Raw genomic sequence first — 15,490 nt, forward strand, 5'->3', positions numbered from 1 at the left:
TTAAAATTATGATTTTGAACTTTAAAAAAATTATCCTCCCTAAAAATGAAAACGGGAAATAATCATGCAGCTAGAACCATGGACATGAAAACAGAAAAGAGAAAACTGTTCCTGTTCTCATAGTGGGATGAGACCTGTATAATGAAGGCCACCAATAGGGAAACAGTTTTCGAGCCCACTGGAGATAGGTGTCCTTTCTATACAGGTTATAAAACACAGTTCCTCCTCAAGGAAAACATTAAAGATGTTAATGCGTGAATATATAGTCGTTCGTGAAGTAGGCAACTTGGCGATCACTACAAAACACTGAGCAAGTGGGTATACGCTCGCGTCTGTATGTCCGTGTGCTACCCTCTATATACCCTTGCTTGAGCAACTTTAAAAGTGACCACAACAGGGAAGTGGCCTTTCAAGAGAAGTTCTACCTCATACATTTCTTCTTCTTCAAGGGAGATAATATACATGTAGGTGCCTGCTTTATAGCCAGTTGACCATTATAAGAGGTGACGATAACGACAGTTTGAACATAGTACAGAAGACATTTGCCTCATAAATAGTCTATAATGACTCCAGCCACAGGATTCTTGAGTATTACTCTTCTTCTTTTCTTCATGCCCTTTCTACAGAGGTAGCCACTCCAACAGTTTTCAGTGTCTTTAACATTGAGTACAGATGACCTTTCTTTCATAAATAGTCCACAATTTATCTTGAGTCCCAACCCTGTCGGAACTTCAGTCGCTGGGCTCTTGGGTTTGGGTTTTCTTCTTCTTCTTCCTTTTCCTCTTTCCGCTTTTTGACGACGTTGTCGATGATGTCTCCGATGCCGTCTCCATGGTATCCGCCTCGGCAGTGGCTGCATCAGCCTCGCCCTCTTGTGAACTTTGACCTTTGTATGCTATCTCTGATGGGTGGGGGAGGACCGGTTCTCTTTGCCTGTCTGCAAATCGCTTCACAACTGGACAAAGGAAACAAAAGTGAGAGAACATTAAGTGATTAACCTGAGAATTGTCTGACAACATGATCTCTACTACATATCACACCTCCCTAAAATCAGATGTACAAAACAATATATCCTGCCAGGTGTTTCACAAAGACTAAGATCGACTTAAGTTGGACTTGAACTATGGCGGGCTGTTCACGCCACTAGTCCCTCTAACCATTCCTGGCATTGGTACTCATCAATGAAACAATATAATCTTTTCAGTCAATTATGAGCTCAAAAAAGAATTTTTGTATAAGCTATTCTTTATTGAAGTTTATCTGCACTAGTTTGGCCAGGAAGGATTAGACCTCCCTGCATGGTCACTGACAGGTGGTTATCTCATAAAATCGGCTCTCAATAGCATAAGAAAAAGGGTATCATTGGGGGCCAATTGTCAACGATTAGGCATTGTTATCTATATAGAGGGAGCAAGTAACTACAAGAAGTACAATTGGGCTTTAACCCTTACTGTACTGGGGGGGGGGGGGGTCTGGGAGGCTCCCCCCCCCCTCGACATTTTTGAAGATTGCGCCGCAACCGCTTGGAATTTTGAATTGTTGTTTCATGACTTTTTTCCCTCAAGTCTTACGCACATTTTGATACCATTTTCATCAAAATCGTATATACCTGTAAGGTGTTACATAACAATTAGTATGCGCATGTCATCAAAAATATGCTATAATTGCCTATATTCATGTACAATACAGGTTTAGATGTATTTGGGAGATATGAATTGATATCAAATTGCTGGAATATGTTTCTCAAAGTAACTTGATGTATTTCAGAACAAAAGAATACATTAGAAATAAAACAATAGATATAATAAGAAATAAAAACAATAAAATACAAAAGAAAAAAAATATTTGAAAAACGCATCAAATTTGCACAATTATTATTATTAATTACATCAAAATAACTATTTTGTGTAAGAAAAGAAGTTTCATATGAATAATAAGTTTCAATTAACATTTAAAAAGTGGAGTTTGACAATTTTGTAATGATTCTAGTTCCCTGTATATTTCCAGATTTGATATTCATGAATGCATATTCATAATTTATGCAAATTAACTCATGCATTTTCAAATATCATAAAAATCATGTAACCTCGTGAATTTGAGATGAAGGAAACATTTATTCAATACATTTTCAACATTCTTCACAAGTATACAGACCAATTTGTAGTTTTCTTTAAAATGCTTAAAATTAGCATTTTGCATAATTAATCAGGCTATAACGACAAAAATTTGCATATTAGGAAAAAAACTAATTATACCAACTTGTTCCTTACGTAAATATCTACAAACATGCACATTTTCGTGTTCATCGGACTTTCGACGGCCGAGATCATAGGGGGGGGGGGGGGGGGCCTCCCAGTCACGGGGTGCTCAAAATAGCCCAGTACAGTAAGGGTTAAACAAGAAAATTGTGACATGACCATGAACTCACCAGGTGCATGATCGGATAGGTCCATGAGACGCAGGCTGTCCCTCTCACCTCCCATAGCGACGAGGAATGGTGATTCAGGACAGAAGATGGCGCTGTTTATGATGCCCATCTTGGGATCCTTGGAGACCACTAGACCTGGTTTGTTATCCTATGGAGAAAGAAAGAGGGAGAATGATGAATGATAAGTAGTTGATATGAATTGCAAGCTATTTACAATTGATATCAATCGGAACTATGAACACAAGAGATAGGAGACCGCAAACTTGGAATTGATTGGAGGACTTATGACTGATTCGGATCAATCGCAACTCTTTGTAAGACGGGCCTGGTATAGCGTACACGCACAACACAAAATAACTATAATGCTCTTGCACTAAATATGATAGGATATTGCAAGAACATTTTTAATTTGCTGTACATTTGTGTCTCACTTGGAGACCAGGTACATATGAGGGAGACGAAAACAGAAACAGAGACAGAGAAAGAGAGACAGAAAGGGAGAGACAGAGACAGATACAGAGAGAAAGACAAAGAAAGACAAAGAAAGACAAAGAAAAAGCGAGAGACAGAGAGAGAGACATAGACAGGGAGAAAGAGACAGAGACAGAAAAAGCCATAGACAGATACAGAGAGAAAGAGACAGAGACAGAGAGAAAGAGAGAGAGACAGAGAGAGAGACAGAGAGAAAGAAAGAGAGAAAGAAAGTGTAATAAAGCAATTTCATCAAGAACCTACCTGTGTATCCCAAACTTTATAGGAGTTGTCCGCTGAGCAGGTCACCAGGAGGTCAGGAACCGTGTGGCTCAGTGAGATCCCCGTCGTAGCCTTCTCATGAGCATGCAGTGTGAATAGAGGCTTGTCAGTGCGGATGTCGTAGTTATACACGTAGCCCTTGTCCGTACTTGCCTGTGAATAGAGAACAAAACATATTGGTTAAACATTGCCGCATGGCTCTAGGACACCGAGAGAAGAAAAAAAGCATATTGATAAATAGAGGTGTTGTATATAATATTGCTCCAATATTACCAATATTAATATATGTAGTAGTAGTAGTAGTGGTTATTTTTACTTGACTGCTAAGAAAGCATAAATGCTTGTTAGTAAGCAACCAGTCCTCTCTGTTGGACCTGGTAATGAGGATTAATGCCTTACCAAAGGGCACTAGCGCATCGACTTGGTTTAAAACCCTGGTCACCGGATTACGAGACCACTGCTCTACCAACTGCTCTACCAACTGAGCTAACAACTGAGCTATCGCGCCTGTGATGAGGTGGAGGCAGATTAGGACACCGTCTAAAGACGATCGCAAACACTTACCAGGAAGTTATAAGGTTGGAAGTGATTCCACAGGACCCTCTCTATCTCTCCCTCTACCGTCCACGTCTTGAAGCTGTCTTCACTCCGACAGTCATAAACATTGATTCTCCTGTACAGGGTGAGCAAGCAAAAGAAAATAAGTATAGAAGATAAACTTTAATTCTGCTAATGCCAACAAAAATAGAATGAGTTTATTTGTAAAGCTAATCTTGAGTTGTGGTATGGGAATCGTATTTTGAGAGAAAATTGCAAAGATTTATTCTGGACAATTCATAACTTTCTTATTTCTAAGCGGATATAGCCAAACCTTTAACTGACCTGTTCTGCTCATTTTTCTGCTTCTTTTAAAACTAACTTGAAATCAGGGTGGACTTCTCCTATCAGACCACTCTCGCACAGGAAATAAAATTTGAATAAATATTTGATTCCATTTCACTGCTTGTTTTTGTTTTTTTCATGTCTCAAAACTTCGACCTGAATACAGGGTTCATACTCTTTCTCATAAATTTAATTCCATGACTTTCCATGACTTTTCTAGCCAGAATTCCATGACCTTTCCATGACTTTTACACATTTTTTTTACACGGTAGACTGAAAATTTGATCTCAAATCAAAGCGAAGCAAAGTGCATGTTTCAAGTCTACTAATAGAAAGGCAGCTTTTGTTATCTAGTTATTTCATCTGTTACAATTACATGTTATTTTTCATCATATTCGATATGCACTGCTATATAATATTCTTACAATTACACATACATGTATTCATATCAACAATTGTCCATTTTTTAATGGCAATTTTCACTTCTAAAGAATACAAATTGCCTGTTCCTGGTTTCATGGACCACCATGATTCCTTCAATAGCTCTCCTTTGCATGTACAAGGTAACTACCCCCCCCCAAAAAAAAAAAGAAAACAAAACAACACCAACACACAAACTCACACACATACCATCACCAATTTTGATTTCACCAACAAAACACAGTAGGCCTACTCACATCAGCTGATGAATTCTTGTTTCGCTAGCATTAAGCTGGTCAATAATTTCTGAATGAGTTTTTTCTTGAGACATCTTCATGTAGCTGTTTGAAAGAAATCCCTCTACACATTGCACCTGTCTGAATATTTGGTGGCATTGGTAACAAACTGTCCAAGTTCTTTAATAATTCTTAATGGCATTCAGCTGTTCATCAATCTGTTTCTGAATTACTTGTAACTGGGATGCCTTCTCCTTTGCTGTACGTCGGAGGCTGTTTGATTTGGAAATACAAGTCAATCTTCCTTGTGACTCTGCTTCCTCAGCATACTTGTCTGCTGAGGTGTGAAGACTTTTCACATCTGCTTGCAGTCTCATTTGTTTGGCCTTTAGTTCTTCCAAACCATCCATCAGTCCTTTTCTCTTTCCTTCTTTCTTTTCCTTTTCCTTTTTACGCCTCTGTTCATCGAGATAGATGTGGTATTTCTGCCTGCCTGCAGACGCAGCCAACATGATTGATTTGTCAATAGTCACATTCTTGATTCCTCCAACATACTTGATATGGTCATAAATGGCCCTCAATGATATCAGTGAGTGTCCCAGGAGATTGTCCTCTTCAACTTCGTTGTTGATTGAGAAACCTCTCTCAATGGAGGCTTGTCCATGGGACAAGACAAGCAACATGCGGACCAACTTTAAGAGGGTCGAATAGCGAGACTCGGACAGAAATTTGCACATTACAGAGTCCAATCTCTCTTTCTTTGGATCAAAGTCTCTCATCTCTGCACTTCTTGATGCCTCATCACATGCTTCTGAGTATTCTCTTAGGATATCGTCACATGAATCCTTAAGTCTGTGGGCATCACTAAGGGTGTTAAGCACCCTCTTCAGCTTTGCAGTGGAGTTTTCTTTGTCTTTTGCCATGTTCTTTGGACTCAAGCATCCTATATTTCTCACAAGTGCATACTTAAGCGGACATCGCTCAATGAGCTTCCGGGTCATTGCAGCAAGAAACTTCTTTGCTTGAGTGCGAAATTCCAGAACTTTCAGCTCACTGATGATATTTTTCGCCTTCAGATCTTTCAGCTTCTTCTCAGTGTAGAATCCAATGTCCAACTTGGCCAAGGGCAGCTGAATGGCCTCACTGCTAACATCTACCTGCATTATCTTGTAAGGAGAAGTAATGGTACTCCTGTCCAGCTTTAAAAATCGCTGCATAAGGGATGCAAGCATTCTAGTAAGGTCTTCAGCTAAAAAGGGCAGCATTGGTGCATCAGTCTGATAGTCTGTTAGGAAAGGATTGACCAGCTTTGCAACAGATATGAAGAAGTACAGTCTTGCTAAGAAATCAGTTATATGAGTACATTTTGAAACAGTTTCAAAGGACTTGTTCTTTGGGTGAGGGATTTTCTTCTCTTCTACTGCTTTAACATACGCACATACACTCTCCCAGATGCTGATTGCTCTCTCTGCAACAGGAAGGTTTTCCAGCCATCGGGTCTTGCAAAACTTAAGTGGCATGGTATGATCTCCAGTTATCTTCTGATAATCCTCTCTTCTGGCAGGGGAATCAGAAAACAGGTAATACAAGGATGATAGAAAGCTTTCCACCTCCCAGTCAGCAGCCTTGGCACCTGTCAGAAAAGCACCATTAACTATATGGAGCCCGCATGAGCCTATATTCAGTATGGATTTGGTCAGGTCAGCAGTGTACTCTCGCGTAAAGTCATCATACATCTTCCAATTAACGTTGGGACCATCCATTGATATTTGCAGTAATTTTTCCAAGCCAACTGTGTGCAGAACTTTATTCAGTTCTTCCTTGAGGTGAACAGCTGAACCATGTCCGATGAACACAGACGTCAAGTAGCGAGTGCAAACTTCATTGTGTTGCCATGTTCTTATGAGGAAGTCCATCTGCTTTTTCTGGAGCTTCTTGTTGAGGCTTTCATCAAACAGTATCACATAGTGGTTTGATTGTTTTATGTTGTCATAAAGGAGGTCTTGCACATATGGGCCCAAACCAAACACCGTCATATACCGACATTTTGTTTCTGACAACGTGAAACCCTTAGCAATAGCTGAGTCCGGAAACATTCTTTGAAAGAGCTCACTGTTGTGCTGGCAAGAATGAAATGATAAATGATCCTCCACCACTTTCAGACACCAGAGTATTTCAGCTTTTAAAGTTTCCTCTCTTGCAGCAACAGGAATGGGAGTTGTCACTTTAGAGGTTGATGGCGCACAAGTACTGGTTGTTGCATCTGTAGACGTGATAGATACTGATGAACTTTCTGCACCTTTTGCCTTGAAGAAGCTCTTGAGTGAGAGAGTAGAATCTAGGAGAAAAGAAAAAAATGTCTATTAAAATAAATAAAATATAAATATCATCATTTGGTAAGATTTAGGGCCGAGTCAAAACGTTTAACTGCCGTTCAAACGACCATTAAAAGCATAAACGTTTTCCTATTTTGACAACCGTTTGACAGTATGGGGAAGGAAAAAAAAAAAAAAATTCACGGCAACTTTTGGCCAATTGATGTAAGTCACTAAGACAAGTGGACTAATTTTTGACTCATTCCTTAAAAACATATTTTAAAGAAATAGAAAGGAGGAAATACTTCTCAAGGCAAGCAAACTGTTGGACCCAATTGTAAGTACAAAATTTAGTTTTATGATTTTTGGGGTCAATTTTAAGGTAAATTATTATTATTTTTTTTTTCTGCAGTCCACATACAGTGCCCGGTACAACACTGGCGTGTGAGTGCGGAGCCCCCTGGGTTAGCGTTCGGGCTGTTGCATGCAGTAACCTAGCCGGCCCGGCCCGGGGCCGGGGACGCTCCCGAACGGGCTGGTCGCAGTAAGCAGTAACCAATGCCTGCGAGGTGACATCGCATCGCTAAATAATCTCAAATCTTTCATTTTTATATAATTATTATCAGTCATTATTTGGATTCATGCTCAATAAAGGATCGGTAAAATTCACATTAAAAATGCTCACTTACGACGTTGTTGCTGTTGGAGGTTTGCTGTGTGTTTTTCACTCTTCTTGTGGCTCTTGACGGCTGCTTCGCCCATATTACGGACACTGAATTTACACATACAAACAGCACATCTAGCAGTCCCCAGATCGGAACTTTCTTTCAAAATCCAGCCACGGTAATCCGGGTGTTCTAACCAAGCATCCTTAAAATGACAATTTCCAGGCATTTTGAATATCACTTCCACAAAATTTGTAATGGTGAAAATATCCACGTGACGAGTTCCAAGGTCTGTGAAAATAAACAACTCCGTTTCATGAAGAATCAACACATGCACAAAAGTTTCAAAACACATGCCGTCGCGTCGATATATAGATCGTCAACGAGCTAGCGCTGCCAATTTGCCTTGTTGACACGTCAGTATTGTTCCTTTTTTATTTAAATAATGAAAATTAAAAAACAAATATTACTAATTTACTTTTTCCTCATTTATTGGAGAAGTGTAAAAATTGTAGTAGTCTAAGTGGTCGCAATTTAATGCAAAGCCAAAGTGCAATCGAGGCATTACATTCGTTCTTGGAGTGTCACATGTCGCGTTGGCACCATCATCATATGCACACACACACTGCACACGTACACGTGCGCTAGCTTGCTGAACTGAGCTAGCGCTAGCGAGCTCGCTCGCAAGCTAGCCATGTGCGCACGATGTGGACCGTACCGCCATACACTGACCATACACACGTAGTTCGTATCGTACACGTACACACCCACGTACACAGCGCTTATCCATCGATCATAGTGAACACATTCACAAGTACAATCAGTCGGTATGTTACGAATGAAAGAAAATACGAGAAGAAAATGGTTGAAATATCTCCATTTATTCACTTGTATAGTGAGAAAATACTATAGTTGTCCATAATTTTGATATTCCATGACTTTCCATGACTTTCCAATGGAAAAAATAATTTTCCATGACTTTCAAGGCCTTAAAAGCAATAAAGTAAAATTCCATGACTTTCCAGGTTTTCCATGACCCGTACGAACCCTGTGAATAGAGGACTAAGAACCCCTATTCAGTCTAATGAAGAGATTTTTGATCTGCCTCTGTTAGATTGTCAGATGAAGAACAGTAATCGGCTTCTCTGAAGTCAAACAAAGAGGCTTGATCCTAACAACACCCGTGTTAATTCCATGTAAGTCCATCAATTGCAGCAAAAGAAACAAATCTATCCACAAGACAAATTATTGTTCCTGTACAATTAAGCACTTATCTCCTTATATTCTCGGAGAAAACTTAATCTTGGCTGTTAAGCCTTTTTCACTGCTAGTTTTACTCACCCATCAAACCCACCGCTGAGTAACGACTGCATTTCAAAGGGATGCCACTCCACCGTTTGAACCTGCAATAAAGGACAATAAATGATTAGACTGAAATTCAACAGTCATAAATATTGATGTTTGAGGATTATTTTACGTAATGTAATTATTTTAAGGACTACTTATGATTTCCTTGCAGTTTATTTATCTTTTGTTTCTACTTTATGGTATATTATAAATTTTATTTTCAAGCATCACTCATGTAATTATTCTTTTGAACGATATAAATGTTTCTTGTAATCTTGTTATAAATTTGATTGTTAACTATGCACAATGCAACATAATGTTGTGACGCATGATTATTTTCTTACCATTTTGAATGAATATACAATGAAAAGTCATTATAAAGAGGTCATTGGGACCAAGGAAATTACATTGTTATATCAGGAATCTTGTTATATCAGGGTAAAAAAACCTGTAAAATATAAAGAGCTGGGACCAGAAAAATCACCTTGTTATAACAGATACCTTGTTATATCAGGGGCCCGTCTTTTAAACAGTTGCCATTAATCGCAACTTATTTGCGATTGATATCAATCGCAACTATGTACATAAAAGATAGGGGACTGCAATCTTGCGATTGATTTGGATCAATCTTAACTCTTTATATTAAGACAGGGCCCAGATCTCTTTATACTGAGGTTTCACTGTAGTGCATAGGATGCTTACCTTATCTGTATGTCTTTGTAGTAGTGATATAGCCTTGGTCTGACTCATGTCCCAGAGTAAGATGGATTCATCGGCCGATGCGCTGGCCAAGCCGTGACCAAGATGACGATTCCAGGACAGATCTAGGACGGCATCAATGTGGCCATTGAGTGATGGCGCAGTAGGCTTCTGTTAATTTGGATAAAAAACATTCATCATTTAATATTTTTGTAAATGGTACAGATATAGACTCACAAAATGATCATGCTGCAGAACAATTTAATCACAACTGACACAAGGAAGGAAGTTTTGCGATTCACAAAGTTTTCTGCCGTAAAAATTGATGTCGTTTAAAATTTATGTTCTAAGAAGAAGTCCACCCTGATACCAAGTTGGTTTGGATACAAGCAAAAAAATGAGACCAAGATGACGATTCCAGGGCAGATCTAGGACAGCGTTAATGTAAATAAACATTTAAAAGGCATCGTTTAACAACGTTAAATCCGAAATGCACGGCCCTACGTGTTATCAGTGTCTATGATATGGTGTAAAATTGAAGCCCTAAAAAAATTGGGCTACAAAATTATCATGAAGGACCTCAAGAGTATAAATCTTTGAGTAACCGGTTTTACCATACTCATTTTCCCCTATAGAATGTAGTGTTGAAAAAACTGTTATACACTAGATACATTCATACATATAATAGGCAGCATCATTAAATATCATAAAAAATATACAACATGCATGAAAGTTACTTTTATGAATAATAAATAATTTTAAGATGCCAACACAATAGGGATTAGGGTTATTCTTAAATCTATTGAGTTTTACAATTATTATTAACCGACCTGTTTTGATTTCTTCTTGAACTTCTTGCCCAGGCTGAAGGCTGGCTCTACTGCGTTCATGATATCAAGATCCCATACATCGATTACAGGTGTCATGTTACCCACGGCGATAAGGTTACCTGCAAAATACACCAATCACAGCCGCTCATTACTACATTTTTCATCCAACTTTGAAATATTTCCAACAGCACTTATTATCATTTAGTATTACTACATTGTTTTCGTTTGTGGGGGGGGGGGGGGGGGGAGGGGGGTTCTTTCTTTTTTCCACCTGTTTGCTTTTTGATACATTCATGACCTATGTCTACTTGTGGGTATTTAAAGATAAAGCTGAGTACTGGTGGTACGAATTCACTTTGACGATACAAAACTAGGCATTATTGTCAGAGAATTGATTACAGAGTGCAAATGAAAGTCTTGGGGGGGGGGGGGGTAAGGGGTTGGAATAGTCGGAACGAGAACAAGTTGACTCAGTATTGCTAAGAATCACACAAAGTTAAAAGCGCTGGACACAGACACAGGTATATGGGACTACACCCACTAATATGTGGCATAAAAAATGGGTACATCAAAAAGTTTTACACATTTCCACGAGCCTACACTTTTGTGGGAGACATTACCTTACAGATCTTTCTTCCACATGGAAATAACAAAAAGTATGAGAAAGCTTCCATTTCATGTTCACCTTTCCCACAATAAACCTTCTGTTTGGGATGAGACACGATCATCGACTGAATTACAAACTTTATATCTCCCAAATAAAATGCCACCTTGCCCACGGACCTCTAGGCCTTTTTAGGTGTGCCTCGCAAACAATTTCTATTGTACAACACAATTTCATTTACTCCAAATACTTTTATGTATTACTATATTATTTTATGCAACTTTGTACTTTCTTTAACCATCAGATTTATGGGTAATTCCATAAATTAGTGACCCACTTTGTGACATTTTTGGTGTCCCACTAACGTAAGGAACCCACATGTATTTGTGGCTCTAAGTAAAGACTTAAATAGTGGAGTGAGATTGTTAAGTGATTTTAGGTATGAGGATGCAATATTATGCTTGCAGCTTGGAAATCACTTTACAATCTCACTCCATTATTCAAGTCTTTACTCAGAGCCACAAATACGTGTGGGTTCCTTATGTAACAGGGACACAAAAAATATCTCAAAGTGTGTCCCTAATTTATGGAATTACCCATTATGATATATTTATACATGTAATGTGTTTTTACCATGGTTTTGTGAATAAAGATGAAATGTAATGAAGATGTAAATAACCCTTTGAGACTGCCCTCCCTTCCAGGGGGGTGTTTCACAAAGATCTTAAGTAGAACTTGACACTAAGTTGGACTTCAAAATTATGGACAGCCATTGGAGCCTTAAAATGAAATATATTCAAAAGCAGAAATTCAAGTATTTTAGACTTTTTATAAATTCCACATCCATAACATAAAAACCTCCTTGATGATAGAAAATATGAATGATTTGAATCAACATTTTATGCCTTTCAAAATAAATTTTACAAAATATTTTCAAAGATGCTAATGGCTTTCCATAATTTTAAGTCCAACTTAGAGATAAGTTCAACTTAAAATCTTTGTGAAACGCCCACCTGTTCTTACCTGGTTGTTGTTCTAAGGGGTCAAAGTTCAACCACTCTAAAGCCAGAGGAAATGATGAAAGCAGAACGTCATGATGTACATACAGGACACCCTCTTCTTCATTGTAAACTGCGGAAAAGAAATCAAATAATTGTTATTGGTCTACCAAAAACAGTTTTCCTAAATGTCAAGGAAGGCACAAAAACATTCATGGTGTTTGCTTTTCACAGGTTAACATTTAAATGTATGATTTCAAAATGACCTCTGAATTGACAGAACAAAGGAGGTTCTTTGACAATTCATTTATTTACTATTTGAAGTGTAATATACTTACAATGAAAACATAGATGGTGAATCAACTTTTTAAAGCTTTTCTAAGGAGGTTTGTTTTATACATAATCTAAATCTTCAGCAATTAAAGGAAGTTCATAAGAGCCTCAATGACTACTTGAGCATATCATCCTTACAGTTTCTGTTTTCTGTATTCTGTCCACCCAACACATTTGGAGATCACAGATCTCGTCACAAAAGTCACCTCATTTTTAGTTTAATTGTGGTCTATAAACCAAAGGGAGACGGCGGGAAAAGGAATGACAAATCTGCAATACAAGCCATCTTTTCCCAATCACAATTCATGTTTACCATAAACCTCTAGGTTTGTGAAGTCTTCCAAGGCCTTTCCAATCACGATCATGTTGTCTGTAGGCTTAATGTTGGTGTCTTCTCTCTCATCCATTTCCTCCTGATTAATTTAAAACAAGATCAAGAAGAAGATAAAAAAGGAAATTTAAATCAGACAATCGCCATTATGTTTGTCAAATCTTCATTGTTCAGCAATCTTCATACATGATTTAAACAAATGAACAAAGGGATGAAATACAATTTTCTAGAAAGAAAAAAACAAATGAAACTTTGTATATATTAGTACCTTGCTGGCTATGTTTTGTTTTGTCTTGTCTTGTCATTTCCATTATCCTGTCTTGTCCAGTTCTGCTCTTTTTTTGTTTCGATTTTTCAAATTGATTTTTTTTCCCCTTCTTTATCATACTGATGTTAAAAAAACATAACAAATACACTGTATTTTATTTCCTATGGAGAATTCACTACCATGGGAAGACTTCCCAAAATGTCAAATCGTACCTTCATTGATTAAGAATGTTTAAAGCGATACTGAACTGATGAACTTTCTGCGCTAGCGTACTGATCATTGCACAACGCCATCCCATGGTCAAGGTGCCAACAGTGCGTAACCCATTACCTAATTTCCACTTCGCAGATAGAGGACTTGATACGAGAACCAACAGGCGACGAGGTATGCAGCGAGTTACAGGACCTTACTGCTACAGCTAACCTGAGTTGGTGCTAGCTGGGATTTTGCGGTAGTGCTTCTAGTACTGTAGGGCTTTAAAACCACTCTGCATTATCAAATTACTGAATATCACTTGATGGTAGTAAGCCAGTTCACAGTTGCAGTTTGAGCATGAGCAGATAAAGGTCATTGCAGACCAAATTGTGAAATACACAGACACAAAATACTGGATACGTGCTCAAAAAATGTTACGTGATCACTATTCATTTATGCACAAGCAGTGCACTTCAAGATACACAGGTGGAAGTATTCTTTGAAAGTGGAAACACAGGCTATTTATATAGCACCTCCATCGCTGTAGGGGTGATTATTTAAAAATGAACAAAGTGGGACCTCTTCATGTTTTGAAGATCTGTGTATATTCTGGGTCTTTTGGGACATGTGCTTACCGTGAACTGTTCTATTCATACTGCCAACAGGAAAAGCGTATGATGCAGAGAAAGGGACTTACTCTATCTTCTTTGAGCGTGATGTAAGGATCATCGTTGTTATCAGCATAGACGGCAAAGTTGTGAAACCCAGAACCATGGACATCAGGAACTATGAACAATTTTAGAAAAAAACAATCAAGAATGCAAGTGATATGAAAAAAAATGTGCTTAAGTATAAAGAATGACTTGGAGAAAGCTTCTATAGTACATTATATTATCATTCCTCAAAATTACCCAACCCCAACTGCGTAAATGTTAATATTATTATATTTCAAACAATTTGATTACCAGCATTGTCCTATGATATTTGTATGAAACCATCTGCAATTTCAAAGACAAAGATAATCTTTCTCTCTCCTGGGTAGAGAGAAACATCTATAGATAAAATGTTTAAAGACTGTCAATACTACTGGGCCAGAAGGGGTTAGACCACACAGCGAGGTCACTGACAGGTGACTATCTCATTAACTCAGCTCTCAACTAACATAAGAGAAAGAGGATCATGGGGGACCAACAGGCAACGATTGGGGAAGTTTTCTATATAGAGGGAGCAAGTAGCTACAAGTAGGACAGTGTGGCTTTTAAGGACGTAAGTGTGATGCCAGGGATCGAACCCTATGACCTTTGCATCTGAAGCATTAAAATACTTGACTACAACACATCAAAATCCTACTGGGTACCCATTTATACACCTGGGTAGAGAGAAGCGGTGGTGATAAAATGCTTACTATCGGGCTCCTCATCATAGTCATCCATCTTGTAGAATTTGTCGGCTGCATCTCCTCCTCCTGCTCCTTCTGCTGCTCCTTCTGTCCCCTCAACATCCTCCCACTCTCCATCTCCCGTATCCTCGGTAACCGCTTCATCATCCTCTTCCCCATCGTCGTCATTGAGATTGAGGTCCCCCAATGACCTTTGACCTTCGTCGATCAATAACTTGAGTTCATCTTTTGACAGCTCGATCTGAATGGATGCAAAAGTTATTTCAGAGGTTAAACTGTTGTACTGAAAATACTTTAAAGACCATCAGGAAATTTTTGAGTGGTCCCTTTCTTGCATAAGTTACTAAATACAATTTGAAAAAGTGGATAATCTGCAAGGGCTGATCAAACTTAAACTATTCAAAGAGAAGGTCGAGTTCTGTGGAGAGGTGAAAAATAATTTGTGAGCGTTTTCATTGTTATTATGCAAGTGTGAAAACATCAGAGAAAAAATGTGCTCCAAAAAGCCTGGCTCTTCAGATGCCTTCATTTTCTAAATATGACATGTACATGTAACAGCTTAACAATGTGGGCCTCATTTTTATGCCACATGTTTGTGTCGTCTCATATACATGTATATGTACATCTTTCTGTGTACAGTGCTTGTTACTTTACCAAGACTGGGCCAAATTTCTTTTCATTTTGATGATTCCAGAACCTTGCAGTACACACCAAACTTACTGTATATGCTTCATGATCAACTTTTCCTGATCGATTCCACATTGTTTCTTTTACAATGCAAACGCAT

General features: G+C 38.3%; 2 protein-coding genes across 3 annotated transcripts in view; both read right to left on the reverse strand.

Moving 5' to 3' along the window:
• Positions 1–612: 612 nt before the first annotated feature.
• The window catches only part of LOC586706 (periodic tryptophan protein 1 homolog), a 16,900-nt gene continuing 2,022 nt past the window's right edge, over positions 613–15,490 (reverse strand). For both annotated transcript variants that reach the window (XM_030988484.1, XM_030988483.1), the window contains exons 3-13: positions 14,710–14,944; positions 14,002–14,090; positions 12,824–12,923; positions 12,203–12,310; positions 10,576–10,694; positions 9,749–9,916; positions 9,041–9,102; positions 3,746–3,854; positions 3,164–3,334; positions 2,429–2,576; positions 613–955 (exon numbers count right to left, since the gene is read on the reverse strand). In XM_030988484.1, coding sequence (XP_030844344.1) covers positions 732–955; positions 2,429–2,576; positions 3,164–3,334; positions 3,746–3,854; positions 9,041–9,102; positions 9,749–9,916; positions 10,576–10,694; positions 12,203–12,310; positions 12,824–12,923; positions 14,002–14,090; positions 14,710–14,944 — 1,533 coding nt within the window. In that variant the 3' untranslated portion in view covers positions 613–731. The remainder of the gene's footprint in view (positions 956–2,428; positions 2,577–3,163; positions 3,335–3,745; positions 3,855–9,040; positions 9,103–9,748; positions 9,917–10,575; positions 10,695–12,202; positions 12,311–12,823; positions 12,924–14,001; positions 14,091–14,709; positions 14,945–15,490) is intronic.
• On the reverse strand, positions 4,225–8,755 carry LOC105440160. Its single transcript, XM_030988481.1, has 2 exons — positions 7,724–8,755; positions 4,225–7,057 (listed from the first exon to the last, which is right to left on the reverse strand). The coding sequence occupies exons 1-2, from the start codon at positions 8,052–8,054 to the stop codon at positions 4,902–4,904; spliced, it is 2,487 nt and encodes an 828-aa protein (XP_030844341.1). The 5' UTR covers positions 8,055–8,755; the 3' UTR covers positions 4,225–4,901.

Source organism: Strongylocentrotus purpuratus, unplaced genomic scaffold, assembly GCF_000002235.5.
Source record: "Strongylocentrotus purpuratus isolate Spur 01 unplaced genomic scaffold, Spur_5.0 spur5_scaffold_17, whole genome shotgun sequence".
Classification (NCBI taxonomy): Eukaryota; Metazoa; Echinodermata; class Echinoidea; order Camarodonta; family Strongylocentrotidae; genus Strongylocentrotus; species Strongylocentrotus purpuratus.

Bases quoted from the DNA above. Each gene is read 5' to 3' on its own strand.
- LOC105440160 (XM_030988481.1), bottom strand. From the start codon at position 8,054: ATGTGTTTTGAAACTTTTGTGCATGTGTTGATTCTTCATGAAACGGAG. The intron at 7,058-7,723 runs GTAAGTGAGCAT...CTTTTCTCCTAG, and splicing joins CCTCCAACAGCAACAACGTC to ATTCTACTCTCTCACTCAAG.